Source organism: Argentina silus, assembly GCF_951799395.1.
Source record: "Argentina silus genome assembly, chromosome: X".
NCBI classification, from domain to species: Eukaryota; Metazoa; Chordata; class Actinopteri; order Argentiniformes; family Argentinidae; genus Argentina; species Argentina silus.
Genome location: NC_139653.1, coordinates 28,678,108 through 28,701,592, shown reverse-complemented (window position 1 = coordinate 28,701,592; position 23,485 = coordinate 28,678,108). Strand labels below are relative to the sequence as shown.

The following is a 23,485-nucleotide window of genomic DNA, read 5'->3' as shown; positions in this document are numbered from 1 at the left end:
CAAGATTACATTATTTTATTTGCTCCATGTTTAAATGCAAATCGAGATTTAGCCTACTGGTGATAGTTGTTCAACTGTATCAAACAGACCTGTGTCATTACAAGAGATCCGAGCGAAACAAATATCACTTTTGGTGTTCTCACTTTTTCTCCATTTACAGACTTCAATCAAATTTAAGGCTGATGTAATGTTGATGGGGGAGGGTAATCGTTCCATTACACAATGAGTGTGAGAGAACCAGAGGGGATGCAAGAGTGTGCAGGACATTATTGAATGTGTCACTGTCACCTTGATTACTTCAATGTTACTCTCTTCCTGTGCACTTGTGTTATAAACTCTCATTTGTTGGCTAGGTTATGGCAACCGCATGATGGGTATAGGGTAGGTAAATTTGAGTATCAAGCCCATGGTGGGTATGTAAATAGCCTAAACCTATCGATGTTGCATTGAGCTGATTAATGGAATATGAATGACAGTCATCCAATATGCTGTAATGGAAATAACGCCTGCGCCTACAAAACCCTTCACATATTTCGAGAAAATACATGGTTGCAGTCGGATGGACCTATATTGATGATTTGTGTCAATTGCATTTGTACTCATTTGCGTTTTGAGACCCTCAGGTATTCAGTAGTCATTGCAATTCCAAATGACTGTTTGTATTTGCAGCAATATGGAATTAGCGAAACCAAGAGGAATACTGTACATGTCCACTATCGTAAAATGTTCATTCCAGCTATTCAGGAAAAAAAAGACATGCCTCTGCTGTGGATGACATTCAACTCTCTCAATCAACTCAATTTCGACTCTCAATAGTATCTTATTTGTCACCAAAAATCCGACTTGCCTCTCTTTCTAGAGAGGATGGAGAGAGCGCATGGCGGATGATTAGAGCCACCTAAAATGCAGCATGACTGGAGCGAGATGTGTTTTTGTAATTGTTTATTGTTGAAACTACAAGTTCCCGAGCCAGCCAGGAGTTGAACATTTAATCTTAAAATACACTGATGGGGGAGGGTAATCTTTTTTTGATTGTTTCCGATTAACAAACAAAGGTGTGACAATTTATCCAGCATGCTCTCCCCCTTCAAACGATCTATCAAAAAGCACTATACAAAATAATTGCAACATTATTATTTATTATTATTATTATTATTATTATTACATTGAGTGAACGGGAGAAGGCTGCCCTTGCTGAACATTTGGATGTTCGCACCCTATTATAACTGTAGGCTACTTTTCTACCCGGTCTCAATCCCACTGAAACCCAACATACTGTACTTACTGCTGTCTCGCATGAAATTTCCTAACTTCATTTGTAATTATTCTGTTACATTATTATAGCCGACTCACACTTATTCATGTTTGACTGCGCTAAAACATTTCCCCATTTCTCTGCGCTGTGAGAGAATGTGTGATCCGCAACTCATGAGCTGCTATAATAAACTTGATTTTGCTAATATGCATCTACATGTATCTGATAAGGCAAACCATTCTCTTTTCAAACATCCTTCACAGCTCTTCTCACCACCTTGTGGTGGCTTTTGGCAGCACTTCACACCGCGTATACGGTGCAGCGGCCTGCAGCGACGGTGTGCAGGGATTAAACCCCTGCCAACTGTATATACAGTTGTGGTCAGAAGTTTACATACACTTGTAAAGAACATGTATGTCATGGCAGTCTTGAGTATCCAATCATTTCTACAACTCTTATTTTTCTGCGATGGATTGATTGGAGCACATACTTCTTTGTCACAAAAAACATTCATGAAGTTTGGTTCTTTTATGAATTTATTATGGGTCTTCTGAAAATGTTGGGTCAAAAATATACATACAGCACCTTGAAATATCAATTTTGGTGATGTAGAAAGTTGTCAATAAAATTTGCTTTGTGGCATGGCCTCTTAACTTCTTATGAGTGAATATGATTGACTACAGCTGGTAACTTATTTCAGCCCATTTAAATAGGGCTCGTTTGATACATTCATTACACTCAGCCAAAAACGCTACAATGGGAAAGTCTAAGGAGCTCAGCACGGATCTAAAAAAGCGTCAGGAAAGTCACTTGGAGCCATTTCAAAGCAGCTACAGGTCCCAAGATCAACTGTGCAAACAATTGTTTGTAAGTATAAAATGCATGGCACAGTTGTGTCACTGCCACGATCAGGAAGAAAACGCAAGCTACCACCTGCTGCTGAGAGAAAATTGGTCAGGATGGTCAAGAGTCAACCAAGAACCACCAAAAAGCAGGTCTGCCATGAATTAGAAGCTGCTGGAACACAGGTGTCAGTGTCCACAGTCAAGCGTGTTTTACATCGCCATGGGCTGAGAGGCTGCCGTACAAGAAGGAAGTCGTTGCTCCAGAAGCGGCACCTTAAGGCTCGACTGAAGTTTGCTGCTGATCACATGGACAAAGAAAAGGCCTTCTGGAGGAAAGTTCTGTGGTCAGATGAAACAAAAATTGAGCTATTTGGCCACAATGACCAGAAATATGTTTGGAGGAGAGAAGGTGAGGCCTTTCACCCCAAGAACACCATACCTACCGTCAAGCATGGTGGTGGTAGTATTATGCTCTGGGCCTGTTTTGCTGCCAGTGGAACTGGTGCTTTACAGAAAGTAAATGGAATAATGAAGAAGGAGGATTACCTCCAAATTCTTCAGGAAAACCTAAAATTATCAGCCAGAAGGTTGGGTCTTGGACGTAGTTGGATGTTCCAACAGGACAATGACCCCAAACACACATTCCTGTAAAACAAAGAACACACAAGGAATGGCTAAATCAGGCTAGAATTAAGGCCTTCACAAAGTCCTGACTTAAACCCCATTGAGAACATGTGGAGTGTGCTGAAGAAACAAGTCTGTGTCAGAAAGGCAACGACTTTAGTTGAACTGCACCGATTCTGTCAAGAGGAGTGGTCAAAGATTCAACCAGAAGCTTGTGGATGGCTACCAAAAGCGTCTAATTGAGGTGAAAATGGCCAATGGACATTTAACCAAATATTAGCATTAATGTATGTATATTTTTGACCCAGCAGATTTTGTCACATTTTCAGAAGACCCATAATAAATTCATAAAAGAACCAAACTTCATGAATGTTTTTTGTGACAAAGAAGTATGTGCTCCAATCAATCCATGTTCTTTACAAGTGTATGTAAACTTCTGACCACAACTGTATGTTTAGCTGAAACAATGCTGGGTGAAGAGGGCATAGGCCTACTCTTGCAGGTCTAACGCTAACAAAATGTAGCCTATTTGGGAGGAGTGCACCGGCACACAAGAAAATGCACCCCTGATTTGAGGGTGTTTTACAAATACTCATTGTAATGAAAACAATGACCCTTCCCCATCAGTGCCCTCCATAAGTATTGGAAAGAGGAAACATTTTTTCTTCTTTTAGCTCTATACTCCAACAGTTTAGATTTGAAATCAAACAATTACAATGGGGTCAAAGTAGATTTGCAGCTTTAATTAAATGGGTTTTTTTTCAGATTGGATTCACCATTTAGAAAGTACAACATTTTTTAAACATACTCCCCCCTATTTCAGGGTTCCAAAAGTATTGAAAAAAGTCATATAATGTCCAAATAAAATACTCCTGTTTTGTATTTGACAATCCTTTGCATGCAATAACTGCCTGAAGTCTGCGACCAATTGGCCCCACCAGAGGCTGGGTATATTCTCTGGTGATGCTCTGGACAGGCCAGTTCTACAGACATCTTAGTTACAGGCCACTTTTAGCAAGAGGACACTGGCTCCCGGTCTCCAGCTGGATTCTATAGCAAATTGCTGATTTCACAGACGAGACACTAATGGTGTTTCTCCACTCTTGGCACCGACGCTTGGCCCAAAGTCTGGAACGTATTTCCCAACGGCCCCAAAAAAACTAAGCCCCTAAAAAGCCAAGAGCCATGGCCCCAAGGTCCTACCCTGACCTGGGGCCATGAGTAGATTTTTGGGACTTTTTTGGGCCGGATTTTGGGTGAGGCGTGCAACGTGTACAATGTGCATTCCATTGTTTGGCTAGGCTAGACTAGTCTATGACACTGCTACTTGTTATTTTATAAAAGCATGAAAATGCAATATAAACCGTTAGTTCCTTTGGCTTGGAGTTTAAAAGTATTTATATGCATGATTAAGTTGGCTCAGCTGTGGGTAAGCACCCATTTCATGGAAAATGTGACTGGCTTACCTGGCTGGCTAACTGAACAATATATGCTAGTTTTCCTGTACAATTCATTTCCAAAATGGTTTTTTTTCTCTCAATCTTTGATCATAGACAACCACAACATTCACAGGAATTAGTATCTGGAGTGTAGTATTCCTTTAAGAATAAAACCATTTTAAGTAAGTAAATCACACTTACACAATGTTTGTCAGGTTGACTGCTATCATACCCTGTGGTCACATCTCTCACGTGCATGATGCTGTAGCCCCCGCAAGACTTTGGGTATGTGTTTTCTCCATCAATGTTCCGGAGACGACTGAATATTCTCTTGACTGTTGGGGGGTCATTGCAGATGACGTAGGATGTTTTGGAAATGTGATAACCGTAACTGAGGGACAACAATTGTCAGGGATATAAACAAGGAAAGCAGGGGAAGAATATGAAATTACACATTCCACAGTATAAAACAGACTCAGTTGCCTTGTGGTTAGAGTGTCTGCCCTGACATTGGAAGGTTGATGGTTCGATCCTCATCCGAGTCATACCAAAGACTTGAAGAAAAATGGGACCCAATGCCTCTGTTTTTTGGGGTAATGCCTTGCAACAGACTATCGTCCTGTCCAGGAGATATCTGTTGTTCACCAAGCTGCCTCACTCTACATACTGGGCCATTCTGGCTTGTAATACCTATACTTGCAGGAATAATCAGAACATGCAGTAGAAGGGCATAATGAAGGTAACTTACATTTCAAAGATGTTGTCTAGCTGCAAATTGAGGGTAAGGTTCTTGCTGTAGAGATAGGTGGCCATCTCAGCCACAACCGCAGCTGCACTCACTCCATCTTTATCTGGGACCATGCCTCCACACAGAAACCCTGAAACACCACCGCCAAAACAAAAGCAGGCATGGGGGCATCAAAGATTTGTCCAGAGAAAATTACTACATCTGTAAGAGGAGAAACGTGTCATTGAACCCCATTGTTATGGAGTAGAAGATGCTAATGTTAGGACGAATCAACTCAATACTAAACAAAGTTAGTGTCACACTGCTTTTTACCATAATGACAAATCCAATGTTCTACGACACAAAAGGCATTTGTTTACCAATGGACTCCTCAAACGCAAATATCACTTCATTCCCAGTTTTTGACAACTCGTGTATCCTTTTCCCGATCCATTTGAAGCCAGGTAATGTTTCCTGTAAAACAAAGAACAGATGTCAGGACCTGCCTCAGGGTGCACTGTTTTCAGATAGAGGATATTGGGTTTTCTTATTTGTCACTTGAATGATACATTGTATGAATCTCTATAACTTCAAAGCTAAGTCTTGTCCAGAAAACAACCACTGTACAGGCATGTTGTGGCTGACCAAATACAGTAGCTGTAGCTGATCAGGAACTAAACTCTGCCTAGCAGATGTCAGTCTTGATTAGGGCTTTTCTAATAGGAACAAGAGCAACACAACAAGAGAAAGTCTGAAAGCAACAAGTATCGACTTCCTTCAACTACGCCTATCCCTCACTCTCGGATGAGGAAGACAATTTAATTTACCTCAAAGTGGAAGCCCTCAATCTGAGCAAAGGCTTTGAGGATTTTGGAGGAGACAGTGGTGGCCAGCATGTACACTCTTTCTGTCTCTGCTGGGTCTGGGTGTGTCTCCTTCCAGTTAAACAGCATCCACCAGCCCAGCAGGGCTGCAAGCTCATTTCCTGTGAAGACTTTCCATCCACACCTTCATAAAACATGATGTTGAATTACAGTATGAGAAATGATTGGATCTCTACAATCTTAACAATGAAGTCCAATAATCATTATAATCCTATGAAAAGACAATAATATGCTTGTGATGCGAAACAAACAAAGAAAAGAAAAAAACAAAGCATAGTGGTTTACTAAATCAATGAAAAAGCCTTGAAAGCCTTGAAATCATAAATGTTTATTTCTGAAGCACTCAACACCAATGTCATAAGCAAGCACTGGAATTACATGTACTGGAGATCCTAATTATGGAAGTACATACGTTTTTTGTTTTGTCAAATTCACTTGCAGTAATCCTAATGTGAAGTGGTGCACTGTTGTTGAACATGTTTAAGCAGGTATTTGTACCTGTCAGATTGTTCTGCAACAGCCAAACGATCTGCATCAGGATCTGTTGCCATCACAATCTTGGCACTCTCTCTCTCAGCCAGGCGAAGGGAGAGCTCCTGCCGCACCAACATAGCAAACATAGTAAAACAAATATATATAGCGTCCTTTCCTCCCTAAGGAGGGACAGGTTAAAGGGACAGGTTAAAGTAGAAATTCTTAGCTTTTCTTTGAAGGTACTTGTGTACGTACATATTGGTTTTACCATTTAGAAATTACAACACTTTTATGCATAGTCCCCCTATTTCAGAAAAACGTAATGGGACAATTAGCTTGACAGGTGCTTCTGGTAAGTCAGGTGTGTTCAGTCACACCTTTTGTGCAGGCATGCGAGAGCTGTCAATGTCTAGTATTGATTCTAGGCTTTGCATTTGCCTTTGGAGTCTGCTATTGGTGCTTGTCAACATGAGGACCAAAGAGGTGTCAATGAAAGTCAAGAAGCCATTATTAGGCTGAAAAATAACTAAGACACAAAGCCAAAACCTCAGACTTGCCAATATCAACAGTCTGGAACATGAAAAAAAAAAAAAAAAAAAAAAAAAATGTCCCACAGATCAGGAACACTCTCCAGGAGGTAGGCGTGAATGTGTCAGAGATTACCATCCGCAGAAGACTACACCAGACGAACTACAGAGACTTCACTGCAAGGTGCAAACCACTAATTATCCTTAAAAAGGATGGTCAGGTTACAGTTTCCTAAAAAGCACCTAAAAAGCCTGCTGAGGTTTGGAAAAAGGTATTGTGGACAGATGAGATGAATATTATTATGTACCAGAGTGATTGCAAGTGGAAAGTTTGGAGAAAAAAGGATCTGCCCAAGATTTACAGCATACCTCCTCATGTCCTGATCTACTAGCAAATCAAAACATTTACATTTACGGCATTTAGCAGACGCCTTTATCCAAAGCGACTTAAACAAATGTATTTGTTGTAAGTAAGTGAATCATCTATCAGTCATCATAAAGAAAAGTAATCTATGGTAGGACCAGGGGCTATTGGCAGTCACAATATTAGAAGAAAGAAGAATTACTTTTTTTTCTTTTCTTTTTACAGAAACTTGTACAGGGGGGTAGTGGGGAAGAAGAGGTCTTTAGGAGGGACAGTTAAGATGTAGCCTGAAGAGATGGGTCTTCAATCAACGGCGGGAGATAGGTAGTCATGACAGCAGTGGGAAGCTCGTTCCACCAGCGGGGCACCAGGACAGTAAAAAGCTGTGACTAAGTAGCGGGGCTGCTGCGTCCATGTAGAGGAGGCGGTGCCAGGCAGCCAGCCGAGGTGGGAGAGCGGAGTGATCGGGCAGGGGTTTGGGGGCTGACCATTGCTTGCAAGTAGGGAGGGGCTGTTCCCTTTGCCGCCCTGTAGGCAAGCACCAGGGTCTTGAATCTGATGCGAGCTGTTACCGGGAGCCAGTGAAGGGTGCGAAGGAGGGGAGTGACATGGGAGAATTTGGGGAGATTGAACACCAGACGGGCGGCAGCATTCTGGATGACCTGCAGAGGCCTGATGGTGGAGGCGGGGAGACCGGCCAAGAGTGTGTTGCAGTAGTCAAGGCGAGACATCACAAGTGTTTGGACGAAAAGTTGTGCTGCATCTCTGGTGAGGAATGGACGTATCCTTCTGATGTTGTAGAGGAAGAATCTACAGGAGCATGCTGTCGCTGTGATGTTCCCCACACAGGATAAGTAGTTAAGGATCACCCCAAGGTTCTTGGCTGTATGGGAGGAGGTCACGATGAATAAGTCTTGGAGAGGGCAGGCTTTCCCCGGGAGGAAGAGCAGCTCAGTCTTGTTAAGGTTGAGCTTGAGGTGGCGGGCTGACATCCAAGCAGAAATGTCTGCAAGACACGCAGAGTAACGTGTTGCCACCTGTGAGTCAGAAGAGAGAAAGAGTTGAGTGTCATCTGCGTAGCAGTGGTAGGAGAAACCGTGAGGAGGAGAAACGTGAGGAAATTACCAAGCCAAGAGATTTGGTATAGAGGGAGAACAGTAAGTGCCTGGGGGACCCCAGTGGTGAGGGCTCGTGGAGAGGACAGCGATCAGCCAAGTAGGATGCAAACCAGGAGAGTGCAGAGCCAGAGATGCCCAATTCTGAGAGGGTGGAGAGAAGGATCGGGTGGTTTACTGTGTTGAATGCAGCAGACAGGTCCAGAAGAATGAGAACAGAGGAGAGGGCCTCTGTGACAGCAAGGAGAGCAGTCTCAGTAGAGTGCCCAGCCTTAAAGCTGGATTGGTGAGGGTCAAGGATGTTGTTCTGAAGGAGGTAGTGAGACAGTTGGTTAGAGACAGCATGTTCAAGGGTTTTAGATAAGAACACATACTGCCATAGCAACTAGGGAATTTTCAGGGCCAAAAAGAGGAAAGGTCTTGACTGGCCAAGTCAATCTTCTGATTTAAATCCAATAGAAAATGCATTTCATTTCCTGATAATATTTTAGGCAGAAATACATCAAAACAAACAAGAACTAAAGATGGCTGCAGTACAGGCCTGGCAGAGCATCACCAGAGAAGACACACAGCGTCTGGTGGGGTCAATGGGTGGCAGACGTCAGGCATTTATTGCATGCAAAGGATTGTCAACCAAATTCTAAACTTGACTGTCTCATTACTTATTGGTGCCTTGAAATAGGGGGACTATGTATAAAAAGTGTTTAAATGATCAAACTAATATGTACACACATCCCATCAAATAAAACCTGACAATATCTACTTTAACCTCATAGTAATTGTTTGATTTCAAATCCAAGCTTTATGAGTATAGAGCCAAAAGAAGAAAAAAAAATGCTTCACTGTCCCATTGCTCACGCAGGGCACTGTAATTGGAAGTATATTATATATTCTAACTTCTAACACATCAAATTCTCATCTATATGTTATATAGAGCAGGTTTTTTTTTAGTTTTTTTACCAAAACAGATTCTCCTTCCTCTGGATTCGGGCAGCTGACAGTGGAAAAGTTTGGATCAGGATCTTTCTGCTCTGGAACTGGGATAGGAGCAGGTAATCCGAATGCCCGGAAAGCCTGTTGGACATAGTTGTGCCCTACTCCATGAAAGGACGAGTGCACAAACTTCAACGTGGATTTTGCATTGAGATTTCTGAGAAACAAACAAGAAAATAAGACTTTTTAGCCACTTTTTTTTCCCAGGAGTTTTTCCTTGCCATTGTGCCCTATGTTTTTTGCTTGGCTTGCTTTTTGGGGGTCTATGGTTCGGTGTTAGTTCATATTGTATTTATTGTTTATATTGTTCTTGTTGTGATGCACTTTGCAACATTTCTCTATGTAAAAAGCGCTATACAAATACATTTGACTGATTGATTGAGACTGCTGTGAATGGGAGGGTGGGGGGGAATAATGATCTTCTTCTAACTTATTACCTGTGGTAACAAACAGAGCTAAGCTCCTCCATGTAACTTCTGCATATCTCCTGCAGTGGGTCACTCCTCAGGGGACTGCTGTCAGCAAGGGCCTCATCCCAAGAATCGCTCCATGGCTCTGTGCTATCCTCTATGCACCTCAGGATCTCCTTGTCATGAGGTGAGGAAATTTGGGCTCCATTGTGCCAGTAAACCTCCAAAGGAAAACAAAACAGAAGGCTAGTACAACCAAATATCTTACCATTGGGAATCAAAGTATTGGGCCTGTCAGTGTCAATGTTATAATAATAATTGTAATAGGAACAATACTGGTCATCACTGGTTTGGGGGGAACAACGTTTTTCTATGATGGTATAACAGTGCACTTAAAATGTAGTTTACATGAATTACGATACATTATTGACACTTTTCATGCCATGCAATAACTCTGGTGAGCAGAACAATTACCTTGTATCCATTGTCCTCTTTGGGATTGTGAGAGGCAGTGACCATCACACCAGCTAATGCCCCAAGCCTCTTAACAGCATATGGCTAGGAGAGATCAACGAACAGTCTGGTGTGACCTAAAGCAGTATGACTTGCTGACTTTACCAGCTGTATAACCATATAATATGGGCTCATGCTCACCAGTATGCAAGAATATCACAGAGCAACATTTTTTGAAGATTTTGAAATAATAGTAGCTTACCACAAACGGAGTAGGGACATACGTGGAGAACAGATAAACAGGAATATCTTTACAGAGCATCACAGCAGCAGTCAACCTGGCAAGTCTGTGGAAACCAAATCATGTTTCTAATCTCTCAATGGTCAACTGGGCCCAACACAGTACCAACACATTTCAAGTGCATTATCAAACTGATTTTCTGGCATTCATTTTTCTTTCAACATGCAGTTCATTCAAAACTCAAATTCTAATACAATATAGCTTCTGTCATGCTCTTTGACTTAACAAATAGAGTTAGTAAACACAAATTCCATAGCCTGTAATATCAGCTCTTGAAACGAGTGGTGATAATAGGCCAGTCTTCATAGAGCCTACCTATATCCATGGCTATTTATAATTTCTATTTAAGGTGCTATAACACATGTAAAATGTCAGGCAGTTTTGCTTCCTGGCTTTTCTTGGGAAAAAAATTCTCAAAGAACAGATGCACCGAGTGATGACATTAGTTATTCAAGGAGCTATTTAGGAAAGTAAGGCCAGATATAGCTTGGAGAAATTCTCAATAAAATGTCTTGAAAGGTTGTTTGACTCAGACCCAAAAAAGAACGTGAAGGGGGTTTGAAATGTCATACATCACCGCATGTGGGAAATCGTTTTAGGAGATGCTAAGAAAATAGAATGCATCACCCAAAATACACATACTTTGACCTAAATAGACATTTTCTGACTTTAATTATTGTGTAATAACATTGTGCAGCACACCAAGGTGTCATATATCAGCAAACAAATGTCAAAATAACTGTGGGCCTTTAAATAAAGCCACAAAAGGCATTTCATTAGTCAACTACAGCTTCTAATATACACCCAAATGATACCAGGAACTGTGGTTTGCAGGTGGTGATGTGACCACCAGAGTAAAACAAGGGGGTAAGATACCTTTCACTGTTACAACCACTGGCCTCCTGCCCCCTTGTGTCATATCCAACCACTATGCCTCGGCTGCCGAAGTCAGGGAAAGACTTGGCCAGATATTTGTAAATACCCTGCAATGAGGAAGAATGAAACAAGGATGGCATTAGGTAATGTCTTTTAAAGTTTTCCTTCACTCATTGATATGATGGTAGACAAAAACATCAAACGGAGGCTAACAATATAGCTCAGAGGAGAAAACGATCAACCTGTGTGGTCTGGATGATGGTAAGGTCATTTATAAGGGCAAAGCCTGCACCCATGGCTGCCCTCAAACCTGCTGTTCCAAACGCCATTCTGGAACACAGCCTCCTCTTCAGCTCCTCAATGTGACCATCCTGCAACAGGGCCTCTATCTGTGCCCTGGTCTGCGGATTCTGAGCAGGAAATAATAAAACACAGAAAATACAGTATATCCCTAATAATGACAACATGTCATTCCTTGTTACTAAATCTGACAGAAACAAATCCAAACCTTTAAATTATCAAGAGCAGGACATAAACATTATTCTGTTTATGCAGAATATTATAAAATTAACAAATGACCAAATCAACCTATCTTGCAATGCAAAGATAGACACAGTCCATAACTCTGTGCAAAGCTGTATTTAACAGTGTAGGAAGCGGTCCTATGCTACTGGTGAAGTAGTCTGACATTTAGAGAGTGGAGGTCAATCAGATCTTTAACGGCCTTTCTAAACTAGGGCACTGGTCCATGGAAGGGCGGTAGAGTACAGAGGCTCTGCTGCTTGCCCACTCTCTCATTCAGCAGTTATGATAATAATTGACTGGATCTATACTGCACTTTTCAACACATCCATCAATCACAAACTTATTTTATCACCCTAAAGGTTTGCAGCAGACGTTTCAGGCACATGAAGAAGGCACATTTCGTATAACTCAATTACTTTGGAAATCTGACACACAGAAGTTATGCAACTTTATGATTACTGATACCAGAAATGGCTTTGATTAACACCTTATGAGAGGAGCATACAATCACACGTCTAATTGCTGTTCACTTTTTTCCCCACTTGAACTTTATTGACTGAAAGGTAAAGACATGAGGCAACGAAGAGGCGAACTAGGGGATTAACCGGCTGTCTGGCAGGCAGGTAGAATGTAGTGGTCACTTGTGGTACCATTGTAATTCCAATGGCAGAGTCGGTATTGTTCTTGGCCAAATGAGGTTGATTCCAGCGTGACTTTGATGTTCTATAATTACTATTATATATACAAATTCATGTCTTGGCCATCGTAAACTATTTTTTAGCCCAGATCGGATGATAGAAGCATTTCTCTTACTTCTGTAAAGCACTGAGTTCTGCGATGATGGAATGATTGTAATGTCATGATGTTCTAAAATGACAACTTTGTGATGATGAACCGAGTTGTCCAACTATATTAAACATTTAAATATTTCAAACGACATGTATAGCACCACTTCAGAATAGAAAGTGATAGGCTATTATCAGATTCATAACCAGGCTTAGAACTGAGAGAAGTTTTCATGAGCAGACATCAACTGATGTATTAATCTTGTCAATCGATCCTGTAGTAGGCTTTAAATTTTGCGCCTATCCTGTCAAAATACTTCTAAATATTTTCTCCTGCATGTTTTGTATCTCACGTTGTTGTGTGTAAGTTGCCTAAATCTCATGCAGTTGCATGTAGTTGAATTCAATGATTCAAACAAAGAGATCAATGTGTCAGCAGATGAGTCTTCCTTTGGATTGGAAGCAGTCTTGCTGCAGAAGTGGAGCGAGGAATGGAGACCTGTCGTCTGTGTCACGGTCTCTCTCACCAGTCGAGCAGAGATATGTCTCAAATGAAAAAAGAAGCTCTGGGGTTCACATGGGACTGTGATACATTGAGACTTTCTCATAGGCCAGCATTTTGAACTTGAAACAGATCACAAACCACTCCTCCTGGGGGCCCACGCCTTGGACACCTTACCCCCACAGATCTAGCATTTCAGGATGAGACTCATGAGATATTCCGACACAACCTCCTATGTCCCTGGTTATTCCTATGTCTATGGACAGCAGACACTGTCACACACGCCGCTGTAGACAAATGTAGCAGGCACAGACAAAGAGCTCATGGACAGCACAAACATCTATGTGGACAGCATCATGGAAAATCTCCCAGTGAATGCTTGCTACATGGATAATCTGAGAGAAAAATCTCAAAGCGGACAGCGTGTGCTCCAGTGTCAGGAGGATGTGTCAGGATGTTCAGCGCATGTGAAGAAACACTAAAGCTGTACTGGGCAGAACGTGCTTTCCTCCCAATACATGGTGGTCTCCTGTTGAAAGGAACAAGACTTCATTCCTTCAACCTTAAGAAATTATGTCACCAAGCCAAGCTACACAAGCTTCAACACCAAGGCGTGGTAAAGTGCACAGAGCATGCACGGCAAAGTGTGTGGTGGCCTGGCCTTAGCCCGCAACTGAACACACTTGTATTGAACTGTAGAACATGCATTAAAGAGCACACTAACCACACAGAGCCACTCATTCCAACAGATCTCCCAGAGAGACCCTGGCAAAAGCTAGAGGAGTTTACCCTGAAAATTATCTGAATTGTCTGCTGGTAGTGAACCATCATTTAAGGTATGTTGAAATAGCAAACCTAACCCTCACAAAGTCATCACTGTCCACCTCAAGTCCATGTTCGATTGCCATGGTGTGCCTGAGATTTTAGTGACTGACAACGGGCCGCAGTTCTCAGGGAGCAGTCTTAACCTTTGCTGAGACATATGGATTTCGACACATGACCAGCAGCCCAAGATACCCGCAAATCAACAGAGAGGCTGAATGCTCTGTTCAAACTGGGGTCTATACTGTACTTGAACATTAATGAGGTTTGATGTTTTTCTAAACACCTTTAAATACTTTTTCTGGTAGAACTTTTTTTTTATTAGACGTTTGGCTATGTTGAGAGAATAAAAATCTGATGGCATTGACTATAAAAATAGGGATACGCAAAGGCTTTGACTTCTGGTCAAACGTCTAATAAAAAAAAAGTTCTACCAGAAAAAGTATTTAAAGGTGTTCAGAAAAACATCAAACCTCATTAATGTTCAAGTACAGTATAGACCCCAGTTAACTAATATCAACACTTACATATTTTTTTTAGAAATGGTTTGGCATCTGTAAGATTAAGAATCATTGCTCAGTCTTCGGGTCATTCTGTTACAAAAAAAACACTAGATGACAATAATTGATCAAAGTTGCTGGTTGGTGACGAAATAACATGACATATCGTGGCCATATTGAAATGAATCGCTTGGTATATTTTGAACAGCTAGGCAGATTAGGAGCTTCTCAGACATAAAATAAATAATTAAAAAAAGGATTTGTGCAGAATCTGAATAAATTATACTATGGGTATCCTAATAGGGCAATGATTTAACATCAGACCAAAATATAATACGCTCAATAATTTTGATGTAGGCTACCCATTAATGATACTGCAGTTTATCTATATGTGGCCATGGGGATCAACATGTGAAATTTGTCAGAGCATATCAAATTGGGTGTCAAATGAAAGCTAAGAGTCTATATTTTGGGGAAATTAAGTCAGAAATACATTTTTGAACCATCTTCCATCATAAAAATACAGATAAGTAAAGGCTTTGACTTCTGCTCAAAGATATGGAAAAGCGTTTAATAAAACATCTACCAGAAAAAGTATTTAAAGGTGTTTAGAAAAACCTCAAACCTCATTCATGTTCAAGTAGAGTATAGACCCCAGTTAACACTTATTTTTTAGGAAATGGATTGGCTTCTGCAAGATTAAGAATCAATGCCCAGTCTCCGGGTCATTCTGTTACAAAAAAAACACTATTCTCGAGGATAATGAAAATTAACAAAAGTAAGAGGTACAGGTAGATCTACCAAATACTTTGTGTTTTCACTGATATGGATTTAATTTAAGAATGAATAAGTGGTTAAAACTGGTCATTCTGTTACCAAATCGGTAACAGAATGACCAAATAAAATCTGTAACGGAATTACTGAAATTGAATTGGCTACATTCACTTATTGTACAGGTTGTACAGAACCTAAAAGGGTTCTTCGGCTGTCCCTGTGGGATAACCATTTAAGGAACCCTTTGGGGCTCCATGTAGGAACCTTTTGGTTTCCATGAAAAACCATTTTCAGAGGGTTCTATGGGTTCATGGAATTTTAAAGGGTTCCAAAAGGGTTAATCCAAAGGGACAGCAGAAAAAACAGTGGGATATCATACAGTAGTTGTTACAAACCACTGCATCAACATACTCACCAAGCACTGCATCAACATCCTCAACTCATGTTCCAATAAATGGAGACTTCATTGTTGTTGAGTACAGTGGAAAAGCAAAGCCAGCAAATCACACAAACATGGAGCACAAATAACTTCCATGAACATGATGACATACATGTTGCACACTGTAGTCATGTATGGTGACATACATGTTGCAGACAGGTTCTTAGGATCCTCCCGACACCGGTTGCAGACGATAAAGAACGTTTTCATTTTGCAGAGGCTATCTGTGGCAAACTAGGAGCAGATTGGGTGTCTGTTTGTGTCTACACATGACATAGGCCTATTTGTATTTCATTTTTTCCAAATCAGTTTTTTGCTGCCAAAGGTCTAGGCTATTTTCTTTTGGTATAATGAAGAAAAATGCACTGAAAACCACAAAAGTCATTTATTTAAATCATATTAAATGGAGTTAAGTTTCTTGTGTTTTGTGATTTTTTATCAATTTCCCTTTTAATGCTATATACTGTATAAGTTGATAAAATAATACATTATTACCTTAATGAGTGTATACCTCTACTTTTGTTGACATATTTTAACAACATCATCATGTTTTTTAGGAAATGGATTGGCATTTATGCATTTCTGTAGGGGACCCATTTAGTCATTCTGTTGCCGGATGTAAATCCACTTCACTTACTGTAGCTTAACAACCAAAAGAGATATTTTCGAACTCATGGTATCATATGATAGCTAACACCCCACTCTTTCTGCAGACATATATGAATCCTAAATTGGTGCAGATATTTAACAGTTTTAGGGAAATGTGACAATGTTACATTAAAACCCCAAGGAGATTTTAGGGTTATTCTGTTACTAATCTTTGAAGCTGCACAGTTCTTAAAGAAAATGTGTTGGGGAAGGTTTCTGTTGGAATTGTTAGAAGTAGTCCTTGTGCATAGAGTTGCATAGCTTGTTAAACTTTGCTATGAAGGGTTTTTGTTTGGCATACATTTGAAAGTGAAAAAAAAAAAGAAGAGTTCCAGGGTCATTCTGTTACCATGGAATAGCCCATGTGCTTTAGCCTTGGTAAAAAAGCGACTTCTATACCGGATATTGTTTGAGCAGCTGAATAATGTGCTGTGTCTCTATTGCTCTGTTGCTGGCCGTGGTTGCTGGTTGAGTGCCTAGGGTGCATTCCCGTGTGCTTCTCATCTTAGTACCCAGTATGCATGCTCGATCGGCAGAGACCTGCCCGGGGATGCCGTTGGCTCACTAGTTCTTCTCACGTTGTTCTGGACGAGAGCGAATGCTGAGCATGTTCTATGGGTAGACAAACCAAAATGGCGACGTGGAAGTATGCATTTCGTTGGTGGATTAGCAACACAAGCTACTACTATATGCTAGTAAAGTTGAACGTCACTGGAGACACCCAAACAAGCATGCAGCGCTGTTGCAATGACATGATAATGCAGATATGTGGCAGTCAAACTTGATCCCACCATAACACAATTGACTAGTGTTCATTAATTCACTTTCCACATCATCCCAGTAACGGAAACAGTGTGAAAAACTGTGCAGATTAGAAGATTTATTTTCAAAAAAACGTTTTTCAGCTATATTAGCGACTGGTCCCGTTAGCCACCTTATTTGTCTCGAATATAAAATACAAATATTTGATCATGCTCAAAGAATTGCTAAAATAGCTATATTTACTAGTCTCCTATCGGGCTTCCAAAACAAGCTTGCGACATCTCCAGATATTTTCGTTATCATGATGTAATAGAAAGCCGAAGTCTCCACCCCCTGGTATGATGTGCTGGTACCAGTAAGAATTTATACAGAAGATGCTGCGTCGAGGCTTCGTACCATTAATGATTTCTCGTAAATACAAAGTTTTGACTGTTCGAAACTTCCCTGGTGTTATTTATGACATATCAACCTCACAGGAAAGCAACCAAGGATACTATTTATAAAAATGTTAAGGATTAGGTGTGTACAGCACTATACAAACTACATATTCCAAGACCAAACACTGGCGCACAGGAGATGTCATCACTGAACCTGATGTTATACTTTTCATAAGGTGAAATAATGAGTCAGGTATAAAACAAATTTACAGGTAGCATGTTGTCCCCCATGATTATGTAGTGCCCTTCTATAAAAGGAAAGTGATAGAGAAGCCTGTGAATGAAGCAAGACTTTTATTCATAAACTTTTTACTAAAACACTCTGGTTGTCTGTTTTACTGCGCTGTGTCCCCATTGCGTACATGGAGGGCTTTTCTTTTTGTGCAATCACCTTCTGTGACCAAAGAGAAACATTATCAGACACCTTTACTTCAACCACAAATTACACCAATAGGCTAAGAGGGTTCTCCCCAGGATTTTTGAATCACGTGGCGCTGGATTGCATTATCAAAACCTGTGTTTATTCATGTCAAAATGTGCAAAAAATACAGCTAAAACACTGAATTCACTGATGAACATCATAACGTTTTATTTTTATTTTTTAACAACAACGTCATTGGCGATCAAAGACAGACTCTATCCTTACTAAATATATAGTTCCACTCTTATATTATTTGGGGAGAACCCTGGCTAAGACAAAATATTTCCACAAAGACAAATTATTTGGTTACAAATGCAACTGGCTATAAACCTAGACACAAATGTGGTTTCCATATTGATATAGGCCAAATTTTGGTATTAAGTTAAGTTGCATAACAGACTTCACTCCCAAATTTGTTAGACTATAGGCCTACTGAATTAAGCTAAACTCCTACAGCTGCATTCGTAGCCAGACTGAAAAGTTATCGGAACATGTAGTACTTATTTGATTCATTATCAGTCTTGCTTCTTACAGCTTTGCATTGATTTCTAAAAATATTATTCCCAAATTCATTAAGCTACAGGCCTATTGCATTAAGATACACTCCTTACTCTCCACATATTGCACCCTATTATGGAGGTATAGAATCATAGTCAACTTCCCGATTTCATCGGTGGGGGACATTAACAATACAATGGTATTATTATTATAAATATTACAAATTAATTTGGGTCAAAAGCGACATGCGTTTAGTTATACTAAGCATGTTATGAGCGTTGAACATGTCACCTCAGTTTCAGCCGCTAGTAGTCGGTGTTTCACACCTGTCGTTCGACATATCCACTATCCAGAATAAATGGGAGAAAGAAAGAAGTCTGTGTCCTGGGCCTTCACTCTGTACGGCTAGATGTATGCGACTGATCACAATTTAATATTTTGGTGATGGTTAAGGATGTTATAGAGTAAGTAATGTTATTGGCCCGGGAGCGTGTTCTGGTATAGCAATCTGGTATAATACAGGTTGGAAATCCAGCTGAGTAACAGATTGGACAGACGTACACTTCTGGTAGCAAAAATAAAAGGGGCGGAGCCGACTTCGGCTGTATCACTTTACCAGTGTATTGAAATAAATCGGTGATGTCAGACTTTACTGTTATTGAACAAACACACATTGCTTGGTTGGAGCCAAGATTGATGTCTCACACATTTAGCTTTATACTACAGTGGTGTTAAAAGTATTCCAGTTGAAAGATTCTCACCTTATCCCAGGTTGTCCATTGGTAAATAGCCTTGTCAAGTTGCGGGTCCCCAGTTGCATGGCATTTCAATTTAGTGTTCGGGTCTCCATTATCCTCCATACTGGACCATAGCAAGATATTTTGCATAGCATAACATACAAGTTAGCTAGCTGGTTATTAACCTTAGTTCATACAGACAAACTTGCCAACTCCTCAGAAAGGCAACTGTTAAGCCAGGAAAGTGGACGTTTTATCGTTGTCTGCGAGTGGTAGATTTGGTTTAGCTGCTGAAATTCCTAAAATAGGTAACTAGTTAGGCAAGTGTTACTGTAGAAAGGCTATCTAGCTGTGTAGCTAGCAATCTGATTGTGATGAAACAAAACCAGTCGCAATCGTTCTTCGTTGTCGCCAGCACTGGGCTAGGTAGGTAACTAGATCATATGACATCTAGGAGCTAGACCAGAACCAGCTTGCTTCAGTGAAGAGTTGATCGAGAACTAGCTTAGCGAGTATCTGTGTAGTGTAATGTCAATACATCTGGCGTGCACTGAACCGTATCTTTGCAAGGTTATGTAATCTACAACTAATAAGCGTTACAACATTAACCATTATTTGGTCCTACAAGTCATGTTAATAATTATTTGATGGTAGTTTCCTTCTAGGTCTGTCGTTTTGGTGCCGCAGTCTGTCGCGTGCTGTTGAAGTTGCGCGGCAGCGCAGACATCTGTGTTCTCTGAGCCCCAATAATGGAACTCCGCCCACCTACGTCCGGTCGATGCAAATTTATGTAAATAATGATTTCTTCCAAATAAAAGCGCCCACGTTGAAGTTGTTGAAGCATTTAGAAATACTAAATATGTATAAAGGAACCACAAATTATATGTAACTATACCTGGGAATAAACATTTAATCATCTCAATGTATTATTTGTGTTTTTAAGGGTTCGTAATTCTTCTAATGTCCAAATTAACCTTGCTGCACTGTATAGCGGACTCATAGTGGACTGTACACAAAATATTTTCCAAGGCTAAAGATGATTTTCACTACCACTGTACTCCACAACACTTCTAGTATACATATCAACTGAGTTTCAACCATGAGCGATGTCATACGAACAATTATTGCCACTTTAACTGTGTCCCAACAGTTAAAAGCGCCAACTCTAAATTGCATAGGGGACGCATTATAGACTGTACAAAAAAAAAGTATAAAAAAATATATAAAAGGCTAAATATGATTTTCACTCCACAACACTTCTAGTATGTATATCAGGTGAGTTTCAACCATGAGGGATGTCATACGAACAATTATTGACCCTTTGGAACTTCTTTTTGCACGTGTCCTTGCTTTCCATTACAGTCAAACAAATAAACTCTGACTTTGTAGTAGGGTCTGTTGGGCACAGGATGAGGCATAAGCGGCTCTGCTTGCTGCTTGGGTCTATAGGTAAGGCATAGTTCACATGAAGCTGTTATCTGGCTTATGTCTTGGTTTATTCTTGGCCAATACATAACTTCTCTTGCTCTGCATTTACACTTTTCCTCTCCGAAATGACCTTCATGTATATCTTGTAGCATTTGCTTGCGTAGTGATGCTGGTATGACAAACTTGTTTCCCTTGAAAACGATGCCATCCACAACTGTGAGCTCAGCTCTGCACATCCACTAGTCCTGTATTCTCCTTGGTCAGTCATTTTTCTGTGCAGGCCATCCTTTCAGTATTGTCTTTTTGAGCTCTTTCATTGTCTCATCAGTTTCTGTTTCTTTTCCTCTTCGGGTCGTAGAACTTAAGCACTGGCTCTTCTGTTAATGTTTTTTTCAGGTTTTGAAAACATTGCTCCTGCTCATGAGACCACATCCACACATTTTTCTGCTCGAGAAGACACCTAAGTGGTGCTGACTGCATTGACAGCTGCAGTATGAGCTTTGCAAGGTACATCACCATCCCCAGGAACCATCTCACCTCATCTTTGTTCTGGGGACACTCCATGTTCCTGATGGCTGATGTCTTCCTTGGGTCCGGCTTCACTCCTGCTTCGGAGACGACGTCTCCCACGAAGGTCAGTGTTTTCACACCAAACATTTGTCCTTGTTCAGTTTCAGATTGACTATACGTGTCAAGTCAAGCACTTGTCTCAGTCTTGCATCGTGTTCTTCTCGGGTGGACTTCCATATGATGATGTCATCCATCATTGTCTCAACTCCTGATATGTGCTCAAATATCATGTGTGTCTTGTGGTAGACCTCTGGTGCAGACAGAATCACATATGGCAGATGAAGAAATTGGTACCTGTCATCAAGTGTGTTGAAGGTGCATAGCTTCAAGCTTTCCTATTCTAGCTTTAACTGCCAGAAGCCTGATGATGCATCAAGCTTACAGAACCATTTGGCACCAGCAAACTGTGACATCTCTTTTCTGGTAGGTAACTTGAAATGTTCTTGCTTGATAGCTTTATTGAGATCCCTTGGGTCTAGACAAATCCTCAAAGCTCCAGTCTTTTCTGCACTATAAGCGAGCTCACCCATTCTGTAGGTTCATCAATTTTCTGTATGATGTTCATCTTTTACATGCATGCTAGTTCCTTCTTTAGCTTTTCTCTCAGTGCGAATGGAACTTTCCTGCAGGCGTACACAACTGGAGTTACAGTTTCATCCACGTGTATCTTGTGTTCTCCAGGTGAACATCCGAGTCCTTCAAAGACATCCTTATACTCCTCCATGAGTTAGTCATGATCATTTACAGTCTGTGATGTCACTACATACATTTTTTTGACCAAGTTGAGCTTTTCACATGCACTGAGTCCTAGAATAGGCTGTACACTCTTATCCACAATCAGTAGCTGTGTCTTGAACTTGTAACAGTCAGACAGATGAACCCAAGTGCAGAACACAGACTAAGAGACAGAATCAGTGAAACCCCAAGCTGGGGTGTATTTATTAAGAGAAGGCTGACTGAGCCGATATGTAGACAGGTAGTCCGGTAAGGGTCAGGCAGGCGGTTGGTCAGGCAGGCAGGGGTCAAACAGGTAAGATGGCAGACAGGCAGAGTTCAGGCAGGTAATCGGGTTGGCAGACGGGCATAGGTTGAGTAGGCAGGTGGGCAGTCGTACACACAACGTCAGGCAAGGTCAGGCAAGGAGAAAACAAGACACAAGGAATTCACAAGGGTTCTCTGGAGGGCTGAAGCATCTGCAGGTCACAAGTAAAGTTACCATTAGTCACAGTACGTTCTGGCACTAGAGTGATGACCGGGCAGGGTTCTTATAGGGTGCTGATTGGGGATGGGTCGCAGGTGTGCTGATTAGCGATAGGGCGCAGGTGCGCTGCCGACTGGAAGCTGGACGCTCCAGAGATGATCGCCGGGGCCTCAAGGTGGTGCCATAGGGTTGGTTAGGAGGGGGGAACCGTAACATAATTGCCCTTAATGCCCAGAGTTAAACAGCAGCTCGTTCGCATAGAAGAGATGGGACTCATTTCAAAGGTTGAGCAACCCACAGACTGGTTTGCCGGCATGGTCGCCATACCTAAGCCTAACAGAGATGAAGTGCGAATTTGTGTAGACTTGACTAAGCTGAACGATTCAGTCAAGAGGGAGAGACACATGCTTCCTTCAGTCAAGCACACACTCGGTACAGCTAGAGGGCGCTAAAGTATTCTCAAAACTTGACTCTGGGTTTTGGCAAATTCCCTTAGCCAAGGATTCAGCACTGCTCCTCTGTGGCTCAGTTGGTGCAGAGCATGGTGCTAACAACGCTTAAGTTGTGAGTTTGATTCCCGCTGGGACCATATATACTGAAATGTATGCACTCACTGCAATGTAAGTCGCTTTGGATAAAAGCGTCAGCTAAATGGCATATGTGTTTATCACACCTTTCGGGAGGTTTTGCTTTAATCGTCTATGCTTCAGGATATCATCTGCACTAGAACACTTTCAAAAGAGAATGTCTCAGATCCTGGAAGGTCTTGACGGTGTACTGTGCCAAATGGACGATGTCTTGTGTATGCAGACACAGGCCCAGCACGACACTGCGGCTGCTCGCAGCACTGAAAAAGCTGCAGGAAGCAGGCGTGACACTGAGAAGTGAGAAATGTGAATTCTCAAAAGACTGTGTCAAGTTTCTCGGACAGATCATTTATTCAGCAGGAGTAAGAGTAGATCCCAACAAAGTGAGAGCTGTGAGCAACATGGAGGAGCCTACCAACAGGGAGGGACGATTCCTCAGAATGGTAAATCACCTGGGCAAGTATCTTTCTCACCTAGCTGAAAAGACTTAGCCTCTCTGGGACCTGTTGAGAACAAAGAACATGTGGACATGGGGAGATGCACAATAGCATTTTACAGCATA

General features: G+C 41.2%; 2 protein-coding genes across 4 annotated transcripts in view; both read right to left on the bottom strand.

Annotated features, from left to right (window-relative positions):
• pgm2l1 (phosphoglucomutase 2-like 1) overlaps nucleotides 1–19,837 on the bottom strand; it is a 30,155-nt gene extending 10,318 nt beyond the window's left edge. For 2 of the 3 annotated variants that reach the window (XM_083695469.1, XM_083695470.1), the window contains exons 1-12: nucleotides 19,162–19,837; nucleotides 11,530–11,697; nucleotides 11,288–11,394; nucleotides 10,373–10,457; nucleotides 10,132–10,215; nucleotides 9,685–9,878; nucleotides 9,215–9,404; nucleotides 6,273–6,370; nucleotides 5,718–5,898; nucleotides 5,271–5,364; nucleotides 4,912–5,041; nucleotides 4,365–4,554 (exon numbers count right to left, since the gene is read on the bottom strand). In XM_083695469.1, the coding sequence (XP_083551595.1) occupies nucleotides 4,365–4,554; nucleotides 4,912–5,041; nucleotides 5,271–5,364; nucleotides 5,718–5,898; nucleotides 6,273–6,370; nucleotides 9,215–9,404; nucleotides 9,685–9,878; nucleotides 10,132–10,215; nucleotides 10,373–10,457; nucleotides 11,288–11,394; nucleotides 11,530–11,697; nucleotides 19,162–19,287 (1,647 nt within the window). In that variant the 5' untranslated portion in view covers nucleotides 19,288–19,837. Of the gene's footprint in view, nucleotides 1–2,085; nucleotides 2,746–4,364; nucleotides 4,555–4,911; nucleotides 5,042–5,270; nucleotides 5,365–5,717; nucleotides 5,899–6,272; nucleotides 6,371–9,214; nucleotides 9,405–9,684; nucleotides 9,879–10,131; nucleotides 10,216–10,372; nucleotides 10,458–11,287; nucleotides 11,395–11,529; nucleotides 11,698–19,161 lie in introns of those variants that run through there. The other variant, XM_083695471.1, reaches the window with a different exon arrangement.
• A 1,052-nt stretch (nucleotides 19,838–20,889) lies between these two features.
• LOC310822318 (uncharacterized protein) lies at nucleotides 20,890–21,222 on the bottom strand (the record flags this gene model as incomplete). The annotated part of the gene is made up of 1 exon (XM_083694663.1): nucleotides 20,890–21,222. One exon carries the CDS (start codon nucleotides 21,220–21,222, stop codon nucleotides 20,890–20,892), a length of 333 nt encoding a protein of 110 aa, XP_083550789.1.
• Nucleotides 21,223–23,485: the final 2,263 nt, after the last annotated feature.